Genomic DNA, 16870 nt, shown 5'->3' on the forward strand with positions numbered 1-16870 from the left:
TCACAACAGTAGCACATATTATCTTTGATATGATTTGGTTCCTTATTGCCTGTCTCCTCCCACTCCGTTAGAATGAAAGCGCCATAAAAACGGGGAACCCGTATCTCATCACTGCTGTGTTCCCAGTGTCTGGAACAGTACCTGGCACGTGAAGGATTCTATCAATGTTTGTGAATAAAGCAGTGAGAAGAGATACTCTAAATCTGTAAAAATACAGATTTGTTCAACTGTATAGAGGAGAGTGCTGATTATGCCAGTGTTCTTGAGGATGTGGTAGTATTGAGTGGAACCTGAGAGGGAGCTCTCAGTCTCATGGGTTTAAGGAAGAAAATGTTGCTGTGCTCCTAAGTGACAGGAATCACCTCTGATGTGGAAACATTGTTGGATTGTGATGACGTCTAGGCAGATTGGATCTTTGTGGTTGGGCGTCTGCAATGGGAAATTATGAGCTTTGAAATCAGATCCTCCTTCCTGCCTCTGCTCTTTATTAACTGTGTGACTGTTATTTATCGTCACTGAACTTTTATTTCCCCATGTATAGAATGTGGACAATCATACAAGCCTTCTAGCATTGCTGTGGAGATTAGAGATAATCTGTGGCAACCTTTATTTTGGAGAGAAAAAATTTTAAATACTGTTAATTCAAGACATGGCATTAGAAATCCAATTTAATTAAACAACTACTTAAGCACTTTTAATAATCATAAGTGTTGCAGGGAATCCAAAGATAGGTAAGATAGAAAACATGTTCTTAATAACTAAAAATCTGTAAAAAAGGTAATATTAGTTATAATGCTAATAACAAATATGTGTACAATACTTTGCAATTTTAAAAATGATTTTTATATGCCTTTTATTAGTTGGTTCACTACCACCATGTGAAGCAAATAAAATATAGGCTTTGTGATCCTGTGCAAGTCAGGGAGCTCTCTGAACCTGACCTTGACACTTGTAAAATGCCAAGAGTGATAGTTAAATTAGAGAATAATTGTGAGAAATCTATGTGATGACCCAAGCAAAGAGTTGAGTGTGGCGGGGAGTCACTCAAATACGTTATCCCTCTCTTGCCTCAGTCTCTGACCCTGGATCCTACTTTCTTTCCATCACGTGGTGCTTCCAGATGACTGTAATATGAAGTAGTCGTGATCAGAGTCCTTGTGGAGGAGTATCAGAGTACCATGGGAGTTCAAATAAAGAGGGGGAAGGAGGGAGAGAGAGAGCTTGTGAGAGAGGGCTTTTATTTGAGAAGCTCAAGAAAGGCTTTTGGAAGAGAGAGCATTTGGCATGAGTCTTGAAGAACAGGTAGTGTTTTTGACAGATAACAAGGTATAGGCATCAAGATGCCATTACAGTTAGAAAGAATAGAGCAGTGAGGCAGGTGTGGGAAACCCCTGGGAGTGTGCCGTTGGCGTGTCAGGTAGGGAAGACTCACCTCCATGGATTGTTAGGATTCTAGGTTTTGAATTGTGCAAGGCATCTAACTTGGGGGCTTATGTACAGTAGGGCATCCTAGCAAGTGATCGAGCACCATCTTTTAGGAGCTGGGCCAAAGGCAGATGGATTTGGCAAAGGATATAGAATGCACTGGAGGAGAGAGAGACAAGCAGACCACCTAAAGGGCCCTTGTACAAATCTAGACAGAAAGTAATAAGTGTAGTTGAGATGCAAAGCAAGAGATAGACCAAAGAAATGAATCACTGCTCTTTGGCAATTGGCTCAGTGACAGCGGTAGGGAGAACTGTGGGCATGGTGGCTCTGAGCTTTTCAGCTTAGATGACCGGGGTCAGTGGAAGAAAGGGTGGAGGGGGTGGAGGAGGAAGAAGAAGGCTCCCTCCTCAACATACATCATTTAGGGTATTTGGGGGCATCCAGTTGTAGGTTTTAATCAGACAGTTGGTAACATACATTTGGGGCTCGGGATTAGAGATGGACTTTTATGAGTCATCTGCACACAGCTGATGGCTGAAACGATGGGAATGTTTGAGTTCTTCCCTGGGAGACAAGAGGAATTTGCAAAAGAGAAGAAAAGAGGTCCAGTGAGAGAGCTGGGGACATTTTAAATTTGGAGTTGGCAACAAGGAGAACTAGTGACAGGAAGAGAAAGAGGTGTCAAAAGAGGAAAGGGCACTGAGCTGGGGATTGCAGCATCCAGGCAGACAGCAGATCAGATTTTCACCAAGGCGGGCTGGCGCACAGTTCTAAATGGTTTGTAAATTTTGAGGACTTTGAAGCTAATCAAAGTCTTAGACTGGTGATCAGGAGACCATGGACCCGTTTAAGAAAGCAGCTCAACGAGGGCAAAAATTAGATGGTGAGATGTGAGGTGGAAGGGTGAGGAAGTAGAGGCAAGAGAGGAACAAACCACTTCGAAGTGGTTTAACAAAGAAGGCTGAGATGGGACAGTAGTTTGAGGGAAACAAAGGAAAAAAAAATAGAAGATAACATACGCTCCTTCCTTTTCTTAAAACATGCTTATGAAAAGGGAGATATTGAAAGGCAACAATGGGATAAGAATTGAAGAATACAGAATTCCTTTCTCAATGGAGAAGGTACCAACAAGCAGTCCTGTAGGTAACTGTGTGTGTCTATTAAACAGTCACTACCGTAGATATTTGAACCAAAGCTGCTGGAATAATAGGTTTAAACAATTATCTGCTGGCCCGTCTTAGGCTGATTGTGAAGGAGATGGCATTTGCCTTTGGTGTCGTCTCCCTGTCACCCCGATTTTCCCTGCTTGGCCTGGGACAACACTCCTGGGCCCCCTTCACTGTCTACTCTGAAATGAACAATTGGTTTATCTCTATTCTATTAACTAATGAATCCGATAAGCTAATTGCCATTCCTGGCAGAGGACTAGAAAGCTCTTTCTGAAAACAGCCGTCCAAAATTGTAGTGTCTTTTATTGTGTAATCATTAATGGTTCACATGGTAGAATTTCAAGTCAGGAAGGAGGAGCAGGGACAGGCAGAAGACGTGTTGGGAGATTTTGCTCTTCAAATTCCACCTTGTTTGTGGCCACCCAGTTCTTCTAGCACCTTAAGCACTAAAAAGTTTGATGCTATATCCTCCAAGTAAAATTAAGTCTTTTATAAAATACAAAGCTTCTACTTAAAACAAGTTCTTTTATATTTTCTGATTATAAAGTTGTGGCTGAAGTCAGTAACATTACATATTAAAAAAATTTTTTTTGCGTGTATCTGTGTCCCAAGTACTTGTAGTTATCTTTTCAGAGACATCAGAGTCATCCTCTGATTCCATCCGGAGTGAATCCTTTGTTTCCGAAGCCCTGTCTTTCCCAGCGACTCTTTGTCTATTTTCCTGCTGGACTGTGAACTACATAAAAGCATGGGATTGACCTATTTCATATCAGTTTTCAAAGCCCAGCGATGTTTAGCACTCTTAGGGGAACAAATATGGACTCGTATATTTAAAAGATGGGCGAGGAGAGAAAGGGAGGGGAAAAATGGAAAGACACAGAGATACCTCTGTAGCTAGAGTTCTGGATGCAGTTAGTTTCTATTACTAGAAGGTTTGGAGGTACAGCAAAGTCAAAACTTTCTTCTTCTTTCTGCAAGCAAACAGGGTACTAGAAACATGAAGCATTCCTGCAGCAAACGTCCAGCATCTATACTATAGCTTCTTGGATGTCAAGTCAATGCCTAGTTTGCAGCTATGGGAGTTCATTTTCTAGTGCTCTGAGCAGGAAATCTATCTCTGCCTCTATGGGTCAAACTTCTCTTCTGGATGAGGACAGAGTCTCATTGGATTGCGATGGATGAAGCTTATGTAGCCCAAGTTCTAGCCCGTCCCTCCTAGACTTAGTGAGCTGTGAAAGAGTTATTTAGAGTTTGCATCAAGCTATTCCCCTTTATAGCGCTAATATACTTCAATCAAATGGAGGTGGCACCTTAGACAGTAATTGTGACATAGCTACCCTGAACTTAATGACTGTTGCTGGGTTTGGTTAATATAAATAGTCTATTGTATTGGACATATTTTTCTATAATTTATGGAAGTTATTTTATCAATAATATATGAAAGCAAGCTATTGCATTCTGGGTTACCCTGTAACATGTTCTAAACCTAAATGTGTGAAATTCTTAGGAATCCTATAGTTGGGGGTTAAATATATTTTTGGAGAATCAATGACAGGATGCAGTGTGGTGTGACAGGTCGGAGGTTTGGCTGAGAACCAGAAATTCTGGATTCTAGTCTCAGCTCAAATCGTTACCTTTCACATGGCCATGCGAAGTTATTCTCCGTTCCGGAAAGGGAAACTAATATCCTGCCCAGCCTCTAAATCATGAGAAACAAATGGAGACAAGGCACCTGAACTTAACATAAAAGCAAAATTGCTATTTAATACATGGGAAAATTATAATGTTATAAACTGTTACTGCAGAGTAAAAAAAAAAAAAATCAGTAGAATATTAACTCTATTTGCAGTAAATATTTGCAGTGCACGTGTATCAGTATCCTCTGTACCTAGCTAAGCAAAGGTCTGGACAGAAGTCTTTCTATTTCATGTCTTCACTAAAGGAAAGAACTTTACGTGTCTCACCACGTGGTTTCCGTGTCAGAAGTGCCACCTGAGTCTTAGCATAACTGGAAGATGTTTGCAGAGTAGCAGTTTAACTGGATCGCACAGTGCCACACCAGGAAGCTGCCGCTGGGGCGACATGCTCCAGCTCAGCGTTGTCTGTGCTGTCCTCCATTTGGCAAAGTGATTCCTGCATTCTCCCTTCCATGAAACAGCTTTTCAACCTCCTCTCCAATGAGGAAGGTTTGATTTTTTTTTTTTTTTCAGACTTGACTTGGCAGAAAACTAGATTGGTTGAAATAACCATAGCAGCAATTTTTATTCATTTCTTTAAATATAATAGAACGTAGTTTACAGTTTACCTTCTCTCATGCTGTATGTGGTCAAGATAGAAGCCATGCTTGTGAGGGAAATCCCACAACCCCTGTGCTGCTTGTTGTTATATAGTGTGCTACAGCCAGAAAGATCAAGTCTTTTCCTTCACAGAGAGGAGGCGGCTCAGAAAATATAGGTAAATTATTTAAGGTTGTAAAGTGTGTTGGTGGGGGGTGAGGTTCTGGATTAGAAGCAGTTCACCTGATTCTCTACTAAATCCTTGCATCTTGGTAGAGTAAGATAAAGAGCAGTTCAAGGGCAAAGATGGGGGAGGTTCATTGTATTTTGATATGAAATGAAAATCACATACAGCTAAGAACCATAAGAACCATATTTTTGAAACAGAGATTCCACTCATTTCTTTAACAGAAGTAACACTTCTGTATTCATCTTGCCTGTTAGCCAGGCAGTAATCTTGAATTTCTTCATTATCTCTTGGGCGGTTTGCCTTCCCAGAGTGTTTTCTCATAGCTGTCTGCGATCTTGACAGTGCCTGTGTGTCCATACAGCAGGACTTTTGGCAGCAAAGAAAGAATTCTAGCCTGGTTTCCTCCTGCAAGACTCCTTCTTTTTGTGTTGCCTTTGTTCATTTTCAAGACTGCAGAGGTTGGCATTGCCTTGGCAACTCCAGTAGAAGCCAATTGCTGCTTTACGGACGTCAGCTTCATTGCAGCCTCTCCTGGGAACAGCCTTGGCTTTGGCCAGAACACGCACCAGCTGCCTTTCCTGGGGCACAGAGCCAATGTGGGGAGAGGGATGGGAATGTCTGGGTCCAGCTCTGGTTTAGCATTTGTACCCCTAGTCCCAGAGTCATCCCAGCATAGACTGGGGCAGGCAGAGAAGTGGCGAGGAGAAGGTGGAGCTGGAGTGGAGAGTTCAACTGACAAGAGAATCAGCCTGCCTGTCTTTAGAGTCATCTCGTGAGGCTACATTTGCAGACTGATGGACCCAGGAGAGGATGTAACAGTGACGGGAAAGAGCTGATGGTCACTGCCAGCTATGGGATGTTTCTGAACAGTGTTTTTTCCTGCTTTGGGAATTTGCAGGCCAGCTCCAGATAAGTGGGAAAGTAGATGATGGGGTAAAGAGCTGTGAAGGGATGCAGAAAAGAGAGGGCAATTCCGTGACTGCTAGAATCCTGGAAGTGGGAGATGAGAATGGTCAGCAAAAAGTAAAGTTTCTGACACTGGAGGGGTACAAAAAAAACAGATTCCCTTCCTGCCTCCAGCATCCCAGCACCATTTCATGGTGTCCTGGTCCCTACGTCTAACCTCCTTGGTGCTCATCTGGCGGGCACTGGTGCTGACTGGTCATCATCACAGATAGTCGACTTTTATGAGCACCTACCCTGTACCACTGTGGACAAGGCTCCCTGCTACGCCAAGGCCTTCAGGAGCCTGTAGCACTCTTGTGTAAATTAGAAATTGATAATCCACTGGGCAGATGTGGACCTCTGGGCTCAAGGCTTGTCAAGTGACCAGTACCCTTTTATGAAGAAAAAGGCACCCCCTTTTCTAGGCCAGTGTTCCAAGCTTATAGCTTGTTAATTTTTAACGATTTCAATTTCCACTCATTGCTTTCTCTGGACATCAGCCAAATGCGTTGTCTCCATATTTGATGGTGATTCACCAAATCTGGAATCTCTTAGGACCTACTGAATGAAAGAGTGAAAAATGTCTAGGATTTTGCCTTACTTCAGGCTTCCCAGACGCAGACACTGAGGCAAGGGTTCAAGTGCAAGTTTCTTTCAGAGTTGAGTCCAGGAGGCACTGATGAAGAGTGGGGAAGTGAGGCAGGGAAGTGAAGGAAACCAGTGTAGGGTGTGTCGTCACACGTTACCACCCCAAGCAACAGGAGTTTCATTCCAGTGGGGAACTCTGGGAGCCAGTTTGGAATACATGCCTCAGAGTCACCCCCCTCCACTTCCACTCCTGGGTGAGGGAGCTAAAGTATTTACCCCAACACCTATCAGTCATTGGTTGGGGAATGCTGGGTTGGTGCTGGGAAGGTCCTGGCCCACTGCAGGCCACAGAGAGGGCCCCAGCAGCCAGAAAAGCCCTCAGGCAAAGAGGCGCAAGTGCTGGAGGTTGGGCCAGCCTACCTGGAAACGGTGGTGATCGAGAGGATGTTGGTCAGGACTCTGAAGCATCTGCTTCAGGTTTGCAATTGATATTAGTACAGAAGTTTCTAGGAGGCTCCAGAGCTGTAATAGCAAAGCTGGGGAGTCTGCGAGTACCTGTACTGGATTCATCTCCTTACCTTTCTTGAACAGACTTTACACTGCACATTGAAAGTTTAGTTATTTTTAAGGCCAGTATAGGAAGGCTTTGGAACAGTTTTGTTAGGACCCTCAGAAATTAAATGGCCCCATGCTCCTTGGAGCTGCGCTCATGAGTCATAGATCTGTGGGCTTGGAGATGCCTGAGGCATGATTTGGCACTTGGATGTTGTAAGGGCACCAGCATGCCAAGTCTCTGAGCTGGTACATTGTGAGTGATTGTCATTTATTAGTATCCCTTTCTTTAAAGGGTCGCTGCTCAGTAAGTTTGGTATAATACAGTGCCTGGTATAAATTGGCCCAAAAAATTTCTTTATTACAGAATAACACTGACCACATCTTTAGCATCTTCTATAAAACCTGCCATTGCACTAGATCCTTTATTCACATCTAATCCTCACAGGAGGCCTGAATTGTGGATATTATTGGTTCTATATTACAGTAAGGAAACTGAGCCTCAAAGAGATGGAAATTACACCCAATGTATTTGAATTCATTTCTACCCCAAAAAGATAGGCTGCCTTCTTCGGGAAACACTTAGTATTGGTTACTGGAGTGAGGAGCACAGAAACTTTATAATAAATCCCTTTGTAAGTCCCCTCCTCTTGGTCTCCTGTTCTTTCTTAAAGCACATGGATGTGTATAATTTATACTTTTCGTAAGATGATTTTCCCATTTTGGGCCATTTTATAAATGTTAAGATAATCTCATGATAACAGTGTCTTACAATGCCTAGAAACATCTCTGTATCCATATTGATATGTTAAATATCAATTTAAAAAACTTCTTCCAAGATACAAATCAACTTCATAAAGAAATAACACTGGATGCCCCACTGGGATGGCTGTAATAAAGAAGACAGACAATAACAAGTGTCAGCAAGGACGTGGAGAACACACTACTGGTGGGAAATTAAAATGGTGCAGTCACTTTGGAAAATAATTGGTCAGTTCCTCAAAAAATTAAACATAGAGTTTTACCACATGACCCCAAGATTCCACTCCTGGATACATACATGCCCAGGGAAAACAAAAAGCATAAAAACTTTTATATGAATATTCAGAACAGCGTTCATAATTACCAAGAAGTAGAAACATTCCAAATGTCCATCAGTTGGTGAATAGATAACAGAAAATGTGGTAAATGCCTACGGTGGACTATTGTTCCAATCATAAAAGTAAATGAAATATTGATTCATGATGCAACATGGACGAACCTTGAAAACATTGTGCTAAAGTAAAAGAAACGAGTCACAGAAAGCTACATATTATATGATTTAGTTTGCATGAAATGTCCAGAATGGGTAAATCTGTAGAGACAAAAAGTAGATTAGTGGTTGCCTAAGGCTGGGGGGATTGGGAGGATGGGAGTTTCTTTTTGGGGTGATGAAAATGCTCTGGAATTTGTGGTCATGGTTGCACAACCTTGTGACTATTCTTACCTGATCATCCACTTTTATTAAAGGGGTGAATTTTATGGTATGCAAATTATATTTCAATAAAATGAAACAACTTCTGGCAGGATATTCATGTTGATAAAAAATGAGTATCAACATTAACCCCAAGGACTTCTGCTTTTTAGTTAATGTTTTGGAAACATTCTGTCAGGTTGTTACCAAAGCCCTTCATGGTCTATGAGTTTATCTTATTTAATTTATTCTTGTGCAAACTAATACAATGCTTTACTGATGTCTTAACCTTGGACATCCTTGGAGTCCTTCATGTCAAGACAGAGCCGTACAACTTTTTGGAAGGAAGCACATCTGTCTTTCTCTTTTTCAGATAAAAGAAATTTGGATGTTGAACACTTAGCTCCCAAAGAGAAACAAAACTGCGATGTAGATGTAGGCAGTTCTCTGGCCTTGGTATGTCATGTTCTGGAGGACAATTTTGCTTCAGGAAGGCAGATTTTAATTTAAGTCAATATAAGGACACAACTTTCTAACAATTAGAACTAGTTGAGTTTTGAGCAGGTTGACCGTCTCCTGTCAGGGCCATGGAGATGGGAGTTGTGCGTTGAGAGGAGGTTGGGGTGGCTGACCCTAAAGTTCATATTAACTCTAGGAGGCTGTGATTCTAATTCTCCTGCTCTTCTACTCCAGCTCTCATAGCAATTGTCTCTTTGTTCATTGAACTAATCAAATGTATATTTGGAAATAATTTAGAATTAATTGAGAGAAAGCAGGGAAAGAAGGACCAGAGGCTCATGCTTGTTGTTTCTTTGATGTTCGGAGAGAGCAGTTGATTCTAAAGCCAGAAATTTTAGAGCACTGGATAGAGAGCCAGGAAGTCTGGATTCTAAGCACAGATCTGCTACCGACCTCATTGGCTGGGGGACTTTCTGGAAGTCATCTACTCTCTCCTGATCTCATTTGTTTGTGTGTAAAACATGATGTTGGTTTGGGATGACCTTGAGGGACCTTTTGGCTCTGACAAATTCTAGAATTTTAAAAAATAACTTCAATTTTTCATATCAAGTCTTACATCTGTGTTTGCATAGTCTGTGATCAGCCTTTGCCTGTTTTTAATTCCTTCCGTTGCAAGGAAGGGTACTTTGTGCATGCCCACCATTTTTCTTGCCATTCTGGTTCTTCTCTGATCTTAAGCTGTTCTTTTGTCATTGGTTTCATGTCAGTCCCACCTTTCTCATGACTAACACTTTCTTGATTGCTATTGGCTGTAGTTGGGATGTCTCTTTAATTACCTCATTAATCACTTTGCTTCAGTCTTTCATATTAGTGTTTGCCTCTGCTGTTTTATGTGTCCTACTTTTCCAATAGATCATAAGCTGCTTAGGAAAATGATATAGTGTAAAGAAAGAACACTTGAAAACAGATCCTTAAAGTTATTTCCCCAAAGTAAGAGAGCTGATAATGTGGCTAGGCCTTAGTTTCCCAGTTTGTGAAATGGAGATAATAATATCTACCTCATAGAGTTACTGTGAGAATTAAATGAGATAAAATATAAAAGGATCTTGATTGTAGTGGTTGGTGATGGTTTTGGTGGACAGTTGGTGGTCAGCATAGGCTGAAAGAACTTATTTCCTGTACTTTGAGGAATGACGTGCCATAAATAGCCGAGGCAGAGAGTCAGTGATCTCAGTAACCAGTCCCTCTTCAGTATTTAAAGGTAATTCCACAGAGTGATTTTAAATTTAAGTCTTTGTTTGTTTCTTTCTTTCTAAGTAAAGGTGGAAGAAAAATCATTCAAATTATTGGCTACCTTTGGTTCCAACCCTTGATTGATCTTAGAGATTGTTATTAGATTACTTCTTGATGATCTCTTCTTGGCGATAATTAATTTCAGTTTCCTTAACATCCCTCCTGGTGCCCATCTTCTACACCTTTATGGGAGTCTTTTGCTTTTCTCTGTCTCCCAGAATAATATTCCCTCCAGGCTGGGGAACAGTCATTGGGTAACAGGTCAAATGTATTAATAGGCATGCCATATGCTTCACAGACAGTTTGCTCTCAACAACCATTTTTTTTTTTTTTTTTTTTGCATTTTAACTATAAAAATGTAAAGACCATCTGCTGTTATTTTTTGTATGTGATCCTGGTTACACTGCTCCTATGCAATTAATACCGTTCTACGTGGAGGCTTTCATGACAAAGCTGGGGCACTTCACTTTCAGCTGTAATGTATGTAGAGAATATGTGTCCCATCCAGTTTCCCTTCATGAATTGCAGCAGGTTTGCTTACATGTAATTAGGTCTTGGGATTTATATGACTTCTGTCTCAGCTGGTTAAATGCTTTACCTATAGTGGTCCATTTGATTGGTTGAGAATAGGTCACATCCTTTTTTTAAGTTTGAGATGGCGAATAGACATCCAAGTGGAAATGTCCAGCAGGCAACTGAATATATGAATCTGGAACTTAGGTGAGAGATAAGGCTGAAATGTTACATGTGTAGATGGAGAGGAAGCAGAGGTCCGGGTCTAGGGCACACCATCATTCAGAAGTCTGGAAGAGACACCAGCAAAGGACACTGATAGAGAGTAGCCAGAGAGTTCGGACAGACCCAGGTGCTGAATAGGTGCCTGGAAAGGAAAATATTTCCAGAAGCAGCAAATGGTGACCCCATCGTTCAGTTTCAAGTGTTAGTACCCAGCACCCATATCAACATGTAAGTCCAAAAGTTTATTCTCTAGCTACAACCTTAGTGACAACTACAGTGAGCTGAGCCCAACACCTGTCCACAGAAACCCTCAGTCATAGAGGGATCAGAAACAGGGAGACTCTTGCCTGGGAGACAGGTCTTTGTTTAAGTGTCAGTCAGAACTTGTGAGACTTTTATACCATTACCAAAGCGGCAAAGAGTAATTAGATTTTTCCTCCTTTCTTCTCTCCCTCCCCTTTCTTTTAACTACTTAATGTGCTAATCCTGGCAAGATAGATGTCATAACAAATAATTTTCTAAATTTAATCTTTTGTCGAAGGCAGCTTCTGTTTGGGAGTTAACTTCAACTTATGCAAAGTTGTTGTATTTTCTTTTTGCCACTTGATAAATGATATTTAAATGAGTAGAGATTTCTTGCTTACTGCCTCTCAAAGTTGAAAATGTAATACATGCCAGTATTTTAAGTCAGGGGGCAAAACTGGGGAGTCCTATCTTTTTGTACTGTATACTATAAGGTAAATGTCATTTTTCCTGCTGTATTAAGTGTGTTTCCTCTAAAACCCAAAGCAGCATCATGCTGTAAACATGATGGTTTATTTTGCTGATTCTCCTCAAGTTTGGAGAAACAGTGTATTTGTTTTAAATTAAGCAAAGCTGCATTTTCTTTCCAGAAGGTTCAATGGATAACAAATACTTAGGCAAACTCCGTAAATGTTTATTCTTACCTTTTACCCTACTGACATTTAGTTGAATTTTACAAGTAGATACAGCTAATAAGAATGTAGTGGGCTGGTCGTTGGCAATAGATCGTGGTGAGGAATAGTCTCTTGGTTATTCAACCAAGTACTTGGTTCACTAATTGAACAAGATTTGCTGGAAACAAAATGTCAGAAAATGATACCTTTCCTCAATTTTATCAGAATAACTCTGCTTCTGCTGCTTTGTATAAAAACAAAATTTTATAGTATCTCAAAATTCCCTATTTTTTCCTTCAGTTTGAAATAACTTACTTCAGACTGGTGGAGGTAGTTTATTTTCTAGTTCTCTCAATCCTGTTTTCAGACTAAAGTTCAAGCATAACGCCTAAAGAATAGGACCTCACTTACCTATGTGCAGCTCTACTCTAGTCATAAATAAGTAAAATGTTAAGCCAGGCTGACAGCTGTGTACTTACTTTTGTGTGAAGGTTATAGGATGTAACAAGCCTTGTCCTTGGATCCTTCATGAGCAGTTATCTTTTCAAGGTGCCAGACTGTCCTTGGGTGGTTCCCGGTGTTCACAGCCATGTGTAGGAGGCACACGGTGGAAATAAAAGAGGCTCTGTGCTTTCATCTTTCCTCCTTTTCTTTTCCTGCCCTCCCCTCTGCCACTTGGGGAAAATGAGGATGAAGGGCCAGCTGGGTGGATCGGGCTCTGGGTGGTATTTATTGGTGGAGAACAGGTACTGTTGTGGCTGTTCTCCCAGGAGGAGACCATGACTTTCTTACCCACCACCTTCCCCAGTGCTCAGCGCTGTGCTCAATAACTCCTGGCTGGAGCGTGAGTGATTAGGGGTCAGGGCTCATGCAGTGCCATGCAGTGCTTCTCCCATGGAGAGCCTCCCAGTGGTTCTCCCCCTTTCCTCTGACAGTTACCTCCATGAACTGTACACGGTCCAGCGTCAGACCAAATCCCAAGACCTCACATTTGGGAAATCACCTGGTTTACTGTACAGAAGGGCTTCCTTTGCCTGGGAAACCTTGACCCAGTTAAGGCACCATTTATGAATGTGAAGAAAACACTAGAATTATTTGGGACATAAAGCAACGATATCTTGCTAAGGAGAGCAGCTTCTTAAATCTGATAACGTTGTCTTCTCATTGTATAAAATGCACGCACGTAATCTCCACCAGCAGCGCCCTACGTAAACCGGCTCTTGATTTCCTCTTGTACCACCCTCCAGTTCCCTGAGCACACCAGACCCCTTCCTGGCTGCTCCACCCGCTGTCTGGAGTGTTCTGCCACAGCTCTTCATGTGCCTCAGTCTTTCTGATCCTTTAAAGATCTGCTCAATAGGTACTTCTTCAGAGAGATCTTATGTGCCCTCTCTGTCATCTCTCTGTCCCATTATTTTACACCTCAGCATTTTGTATCTTCTGTGTGTTTACTTTCTTATTAGCTATCTGCCACACTTGACTGAGTACTTTACGTGGGCAGGACTATTTTCTGATGTGGGCAGTGTGTAGTCTAGCGCCTAGTCCAGTGTAAGCTCTCAATAAATAAAGGTTTGTTTAAACGAATGAATGATGCAAGTCAACCTATTTTTCATCAGAAAAAGTGTTTCAAGTAAACAAAAAAAAAAACGCCTTTTTTTTTTCTCTCATATTCTCAACATACAACATACACATAATGTATGTGTGGTTCATGCTGTAAAAGTGCTGTAGTCTTGGTAAAGAACTGCTGCATAAAGTAGTCGATGATTTACTGCCTGTGGTCTAACTAATAATATTAGTGCTTTTTATTCCCAACCTTTAAATGTGTTTTCTCTGTCCCTTTTTCTTCTTTTGTCTTTCTTTTTTAGCAAGGGAAGCCATATGTCTTCGACAGAGTGCTGCCTCCCAGCACGACCCAAGAGCAGGTGTACAATGCGTGTGCAAAGCAAATTGTCAAAGGTAAGTGCTGTTTCTTTATTTCCTCCAGGACCTTTCAGAGTAATTGAAAACATTAAGTGATATTTGCAGCCTAAGAATCAATGTGCTTTGACTGTAAGCAGAGGCCTACTAATTGGAAACACTGAATTATAGCTTGAGCTCTGCCTCTGATTTGCTGTGATGTCAGGCAAGTTATTTAACCTCTCTATACCTCCTTTCCAAGGAGATTTCTTTATTTTTTTGCCACCTTTTTGACAGAGCCATTCTATCACCCAGAAGCTTAAAAGCAAGCTATGCTCGTACTATTTCTGTAATGGTTTCAAAATACTGCTGCAGGTATAGGACCTCCTGTTTCCTTTGAAGAAGAAAAATATATACATTTCTGATTCTCCAGCTGTACATTTTGGTTGATTTATTTTGTGCATCTGTCTCTTCAGAAAAAATACTTAAATGTGGAAAACTCTTGGGCATCAAGGAATTCTCTACAGCTTCATAAAATCACATCACCTTGCTGGTTATTGAGCTGTTTTTGCTACTCAACATTTCTTAATTATGCTTTCATCTAACCCACTTTCAACCATCCTACCCAGATCTTGACCTTTGTTCCTTCAGATGGGTAGCCTGAAGCCTAAATTTGTGTCTTGGAGATCAGTCTGTTTCTCTGGGACTGGCCTTGGCCCTGAACGATTTGTGCCACAATAACAGCAGGGAGATGAAGTAATTTACACATCATTCTACCTTGCCCTTTCAAATCAGGGACAGGTTGGAGCTTGACTTGCAGAGCTCACCATCTGCACAGAGCCGAGGGGCATCTCCTGCTACTTTGCTTTTCATCATCAAATCCTTGTTTTCACATTTGAATGTTATGGCAATCTTGCTTTCAAATGTCTTGATGCTGCAACCTTTATAGGTAACTCTGGATTTAAAGAGCAAAAAATAAAACCAAAACCAAAAAAAAAAAAAACAAAAAACACCCCAACCTTGTCATGTTAGTTCTACTTATTTTTAGAAGCTGAGCTGACTAACCTAACGCTTTGAAATTCATGAAAATCAGCCCTGGGTACATCTGTTAGATTAATTCTGACCCTGGACACCTGCGTGGGAGACTCTTGTCAGTATGTAATGTTCTTTGCTGAGGTGTATGGTTATTCACATTCTTGTTGCAGACATCAATTAATTTTGAAGGTCTTCACAGGAAGATTATTATAGAAAACTGAAAGGAAAAAATATGCCTGAATTTGAGCTCCTTTTGAATTAAGAGTATGGTCCTGTAACTGGTGGGAATTTTCATCTTCTCTTTACTTCTACTCTTTTGCTTCTCTTTCTATCTAAACATGTTTCCTCTCTCTTTTTGGAGTGTATAGTTCTAGTTTGCTCCAAATCAGCCCCCCTTCCCCTCTATTATTAGACTCTTTCATATTTTTATTTAAGTAAGATTAATCACACATGAGCCAGAATTTCCTTTTTTTTTTTCCCTCTCCTCCTTCATTATCAGAACTGAATAGTATTTACCACATACTGTGCTAAGCATGAGGGCCATTTAAATACCTCCCCAGCCTCCCTAAGCTGACATTATAATTAGAGGTGGAGGAATTCCATTTAAAAAGAAATCCTGTGATTAACAAACAATAATAATAGTCTTTGAGTCTTTATTTACTAGAGAGGTTTGGGTCTCTTTCAGTGTTTGGATTTTTCTACACTATGACATGTCAGAAATAGGCAGTCCTTGGGGAGTTCTCATGAAGATGTATCCTAACTATGGATAACTTGAGCCCCAATATGTGATGAGCCACAAAGAAAACCATTTAGCATAAAAGTAGGCACTGACATGATATAATAAACAGACATTTTCCAGGCACCCTAAATACTATCTGCTCATTCTGTAGCAATGAAGAGTACCTTAGTCTCCCTTGAAAGGAAATTAAGAGGGACATAATGAAGACTGATTTAACTTTTTTAAATATCCACTGAGGCTAGCGGAAGGGGAAGTGGCCATGGATTTCTGCATCAGCAAGGTCAGACATAGCTATACAAGAAATAGCTCCTTGGATTAGATTACCAGGTACAACAGTGGTATCTCTTGCCATGCTGACTCCTGTTTAAGTCAGGAATGGAGGTGGTGCTGTGACGGCCTTTTTCCTAGAGGCCGAGAATTGAATCAGATGGCTTCTCTGAAGGTCACCATAGTCTCCATGATCCATGATAATGTGGTGGAGCGGTGAGCTTTCCTTTCAAAACCTTAATGTTTTTGAGATCAGGAAGACACCTTTTAACTGGACGCTTTTATTCTCGTTTTTTTCATTTTCATTCCCTTCAACTTCACTAGGTTTTTAAAAAATATTTCAAACATTTTAGATTGTAGAGTCTCGACCTCTCCCACACTCTCATCTTGTCGGGTGAGTTTCTCAAAATGCTGTCTGAAAAATATGTAGGATTCTCATCCTCTGATTCTAGAAGAGGTAGAGGGTTTGTGACTACCAGCATGGTAAATAGGAAGGTTCTGGTAGGTGCCTAGGAATTAAAAACCATGGTTCCTGGACGCTGTTACTGAAGCTTGAGTAACTATGTCCCAGCTTACAGAAGTCATAGACTATCTGATGCTAGAGAAAGTGGTTTCTTGTTTTCCAGATCTAATTTCTTTAAACTTTATTCATTTGCTTGTTTCTTTCATTCATTCCTTATGCAAATATATTAAGTGTTTACCATGTGGTAACCTCTGCTGAAGATGAGTCACCAAGATATGTCAGAGTCTTGCAAGAATTTTTGGGTATAAGGAAAGAGATGAACACATTCATAATTATCACGCACATAAATATTATGGGCTTTAAGGTGGATGTGTGCAGAATGCTATGGGAGCACAGAAGAAGGTCACTTGGTACTGATTTTGGTGTGAAAGGGGATTGTAAAATTAAGGAAGGCTTCTTGGA

General features: G+C 40.9%; 1 protein-coding gene across 3 annotated transcripts in view; it reads left to right on the top strand.

Moving 5' to 3' along the window:
* The window catches only part of KIF5C (kinesin family member 5C), a 143843-nt gene that overhangs the window by 29551 nt on the left and 97422 nt on the right, over window positions 1–16870 (top strand). For all 3 annotated transcript variants that reach the window (XM_039855961.1, XM_039855963.1, XM_039855962.1), the window contains exon 2: window positions 13874–13964. In XM_039855961.1, the coding sequence (XP_039711895.1) occupies window positions 13874–13964 (91 nt within the window). The remainder of the gene's footprint in view (window positions 1–13873; window positions 13965–16870) is intronic.

The sequence above is a fragment of the Pteropus medius genome, unplaced genomic scaffold (assembly GCF_902729225.1).
Source record: "Pteropus medius unplaced genomic scaffold, Ma_sr-lr_union100, whole genome shotgun sequence".
Lineage (NCBI taxonomy): Eukaryota > Metazoa > Chordata > Mammalia > Chiroptera > Pteropodidae > Pteropus > Pteropus medius.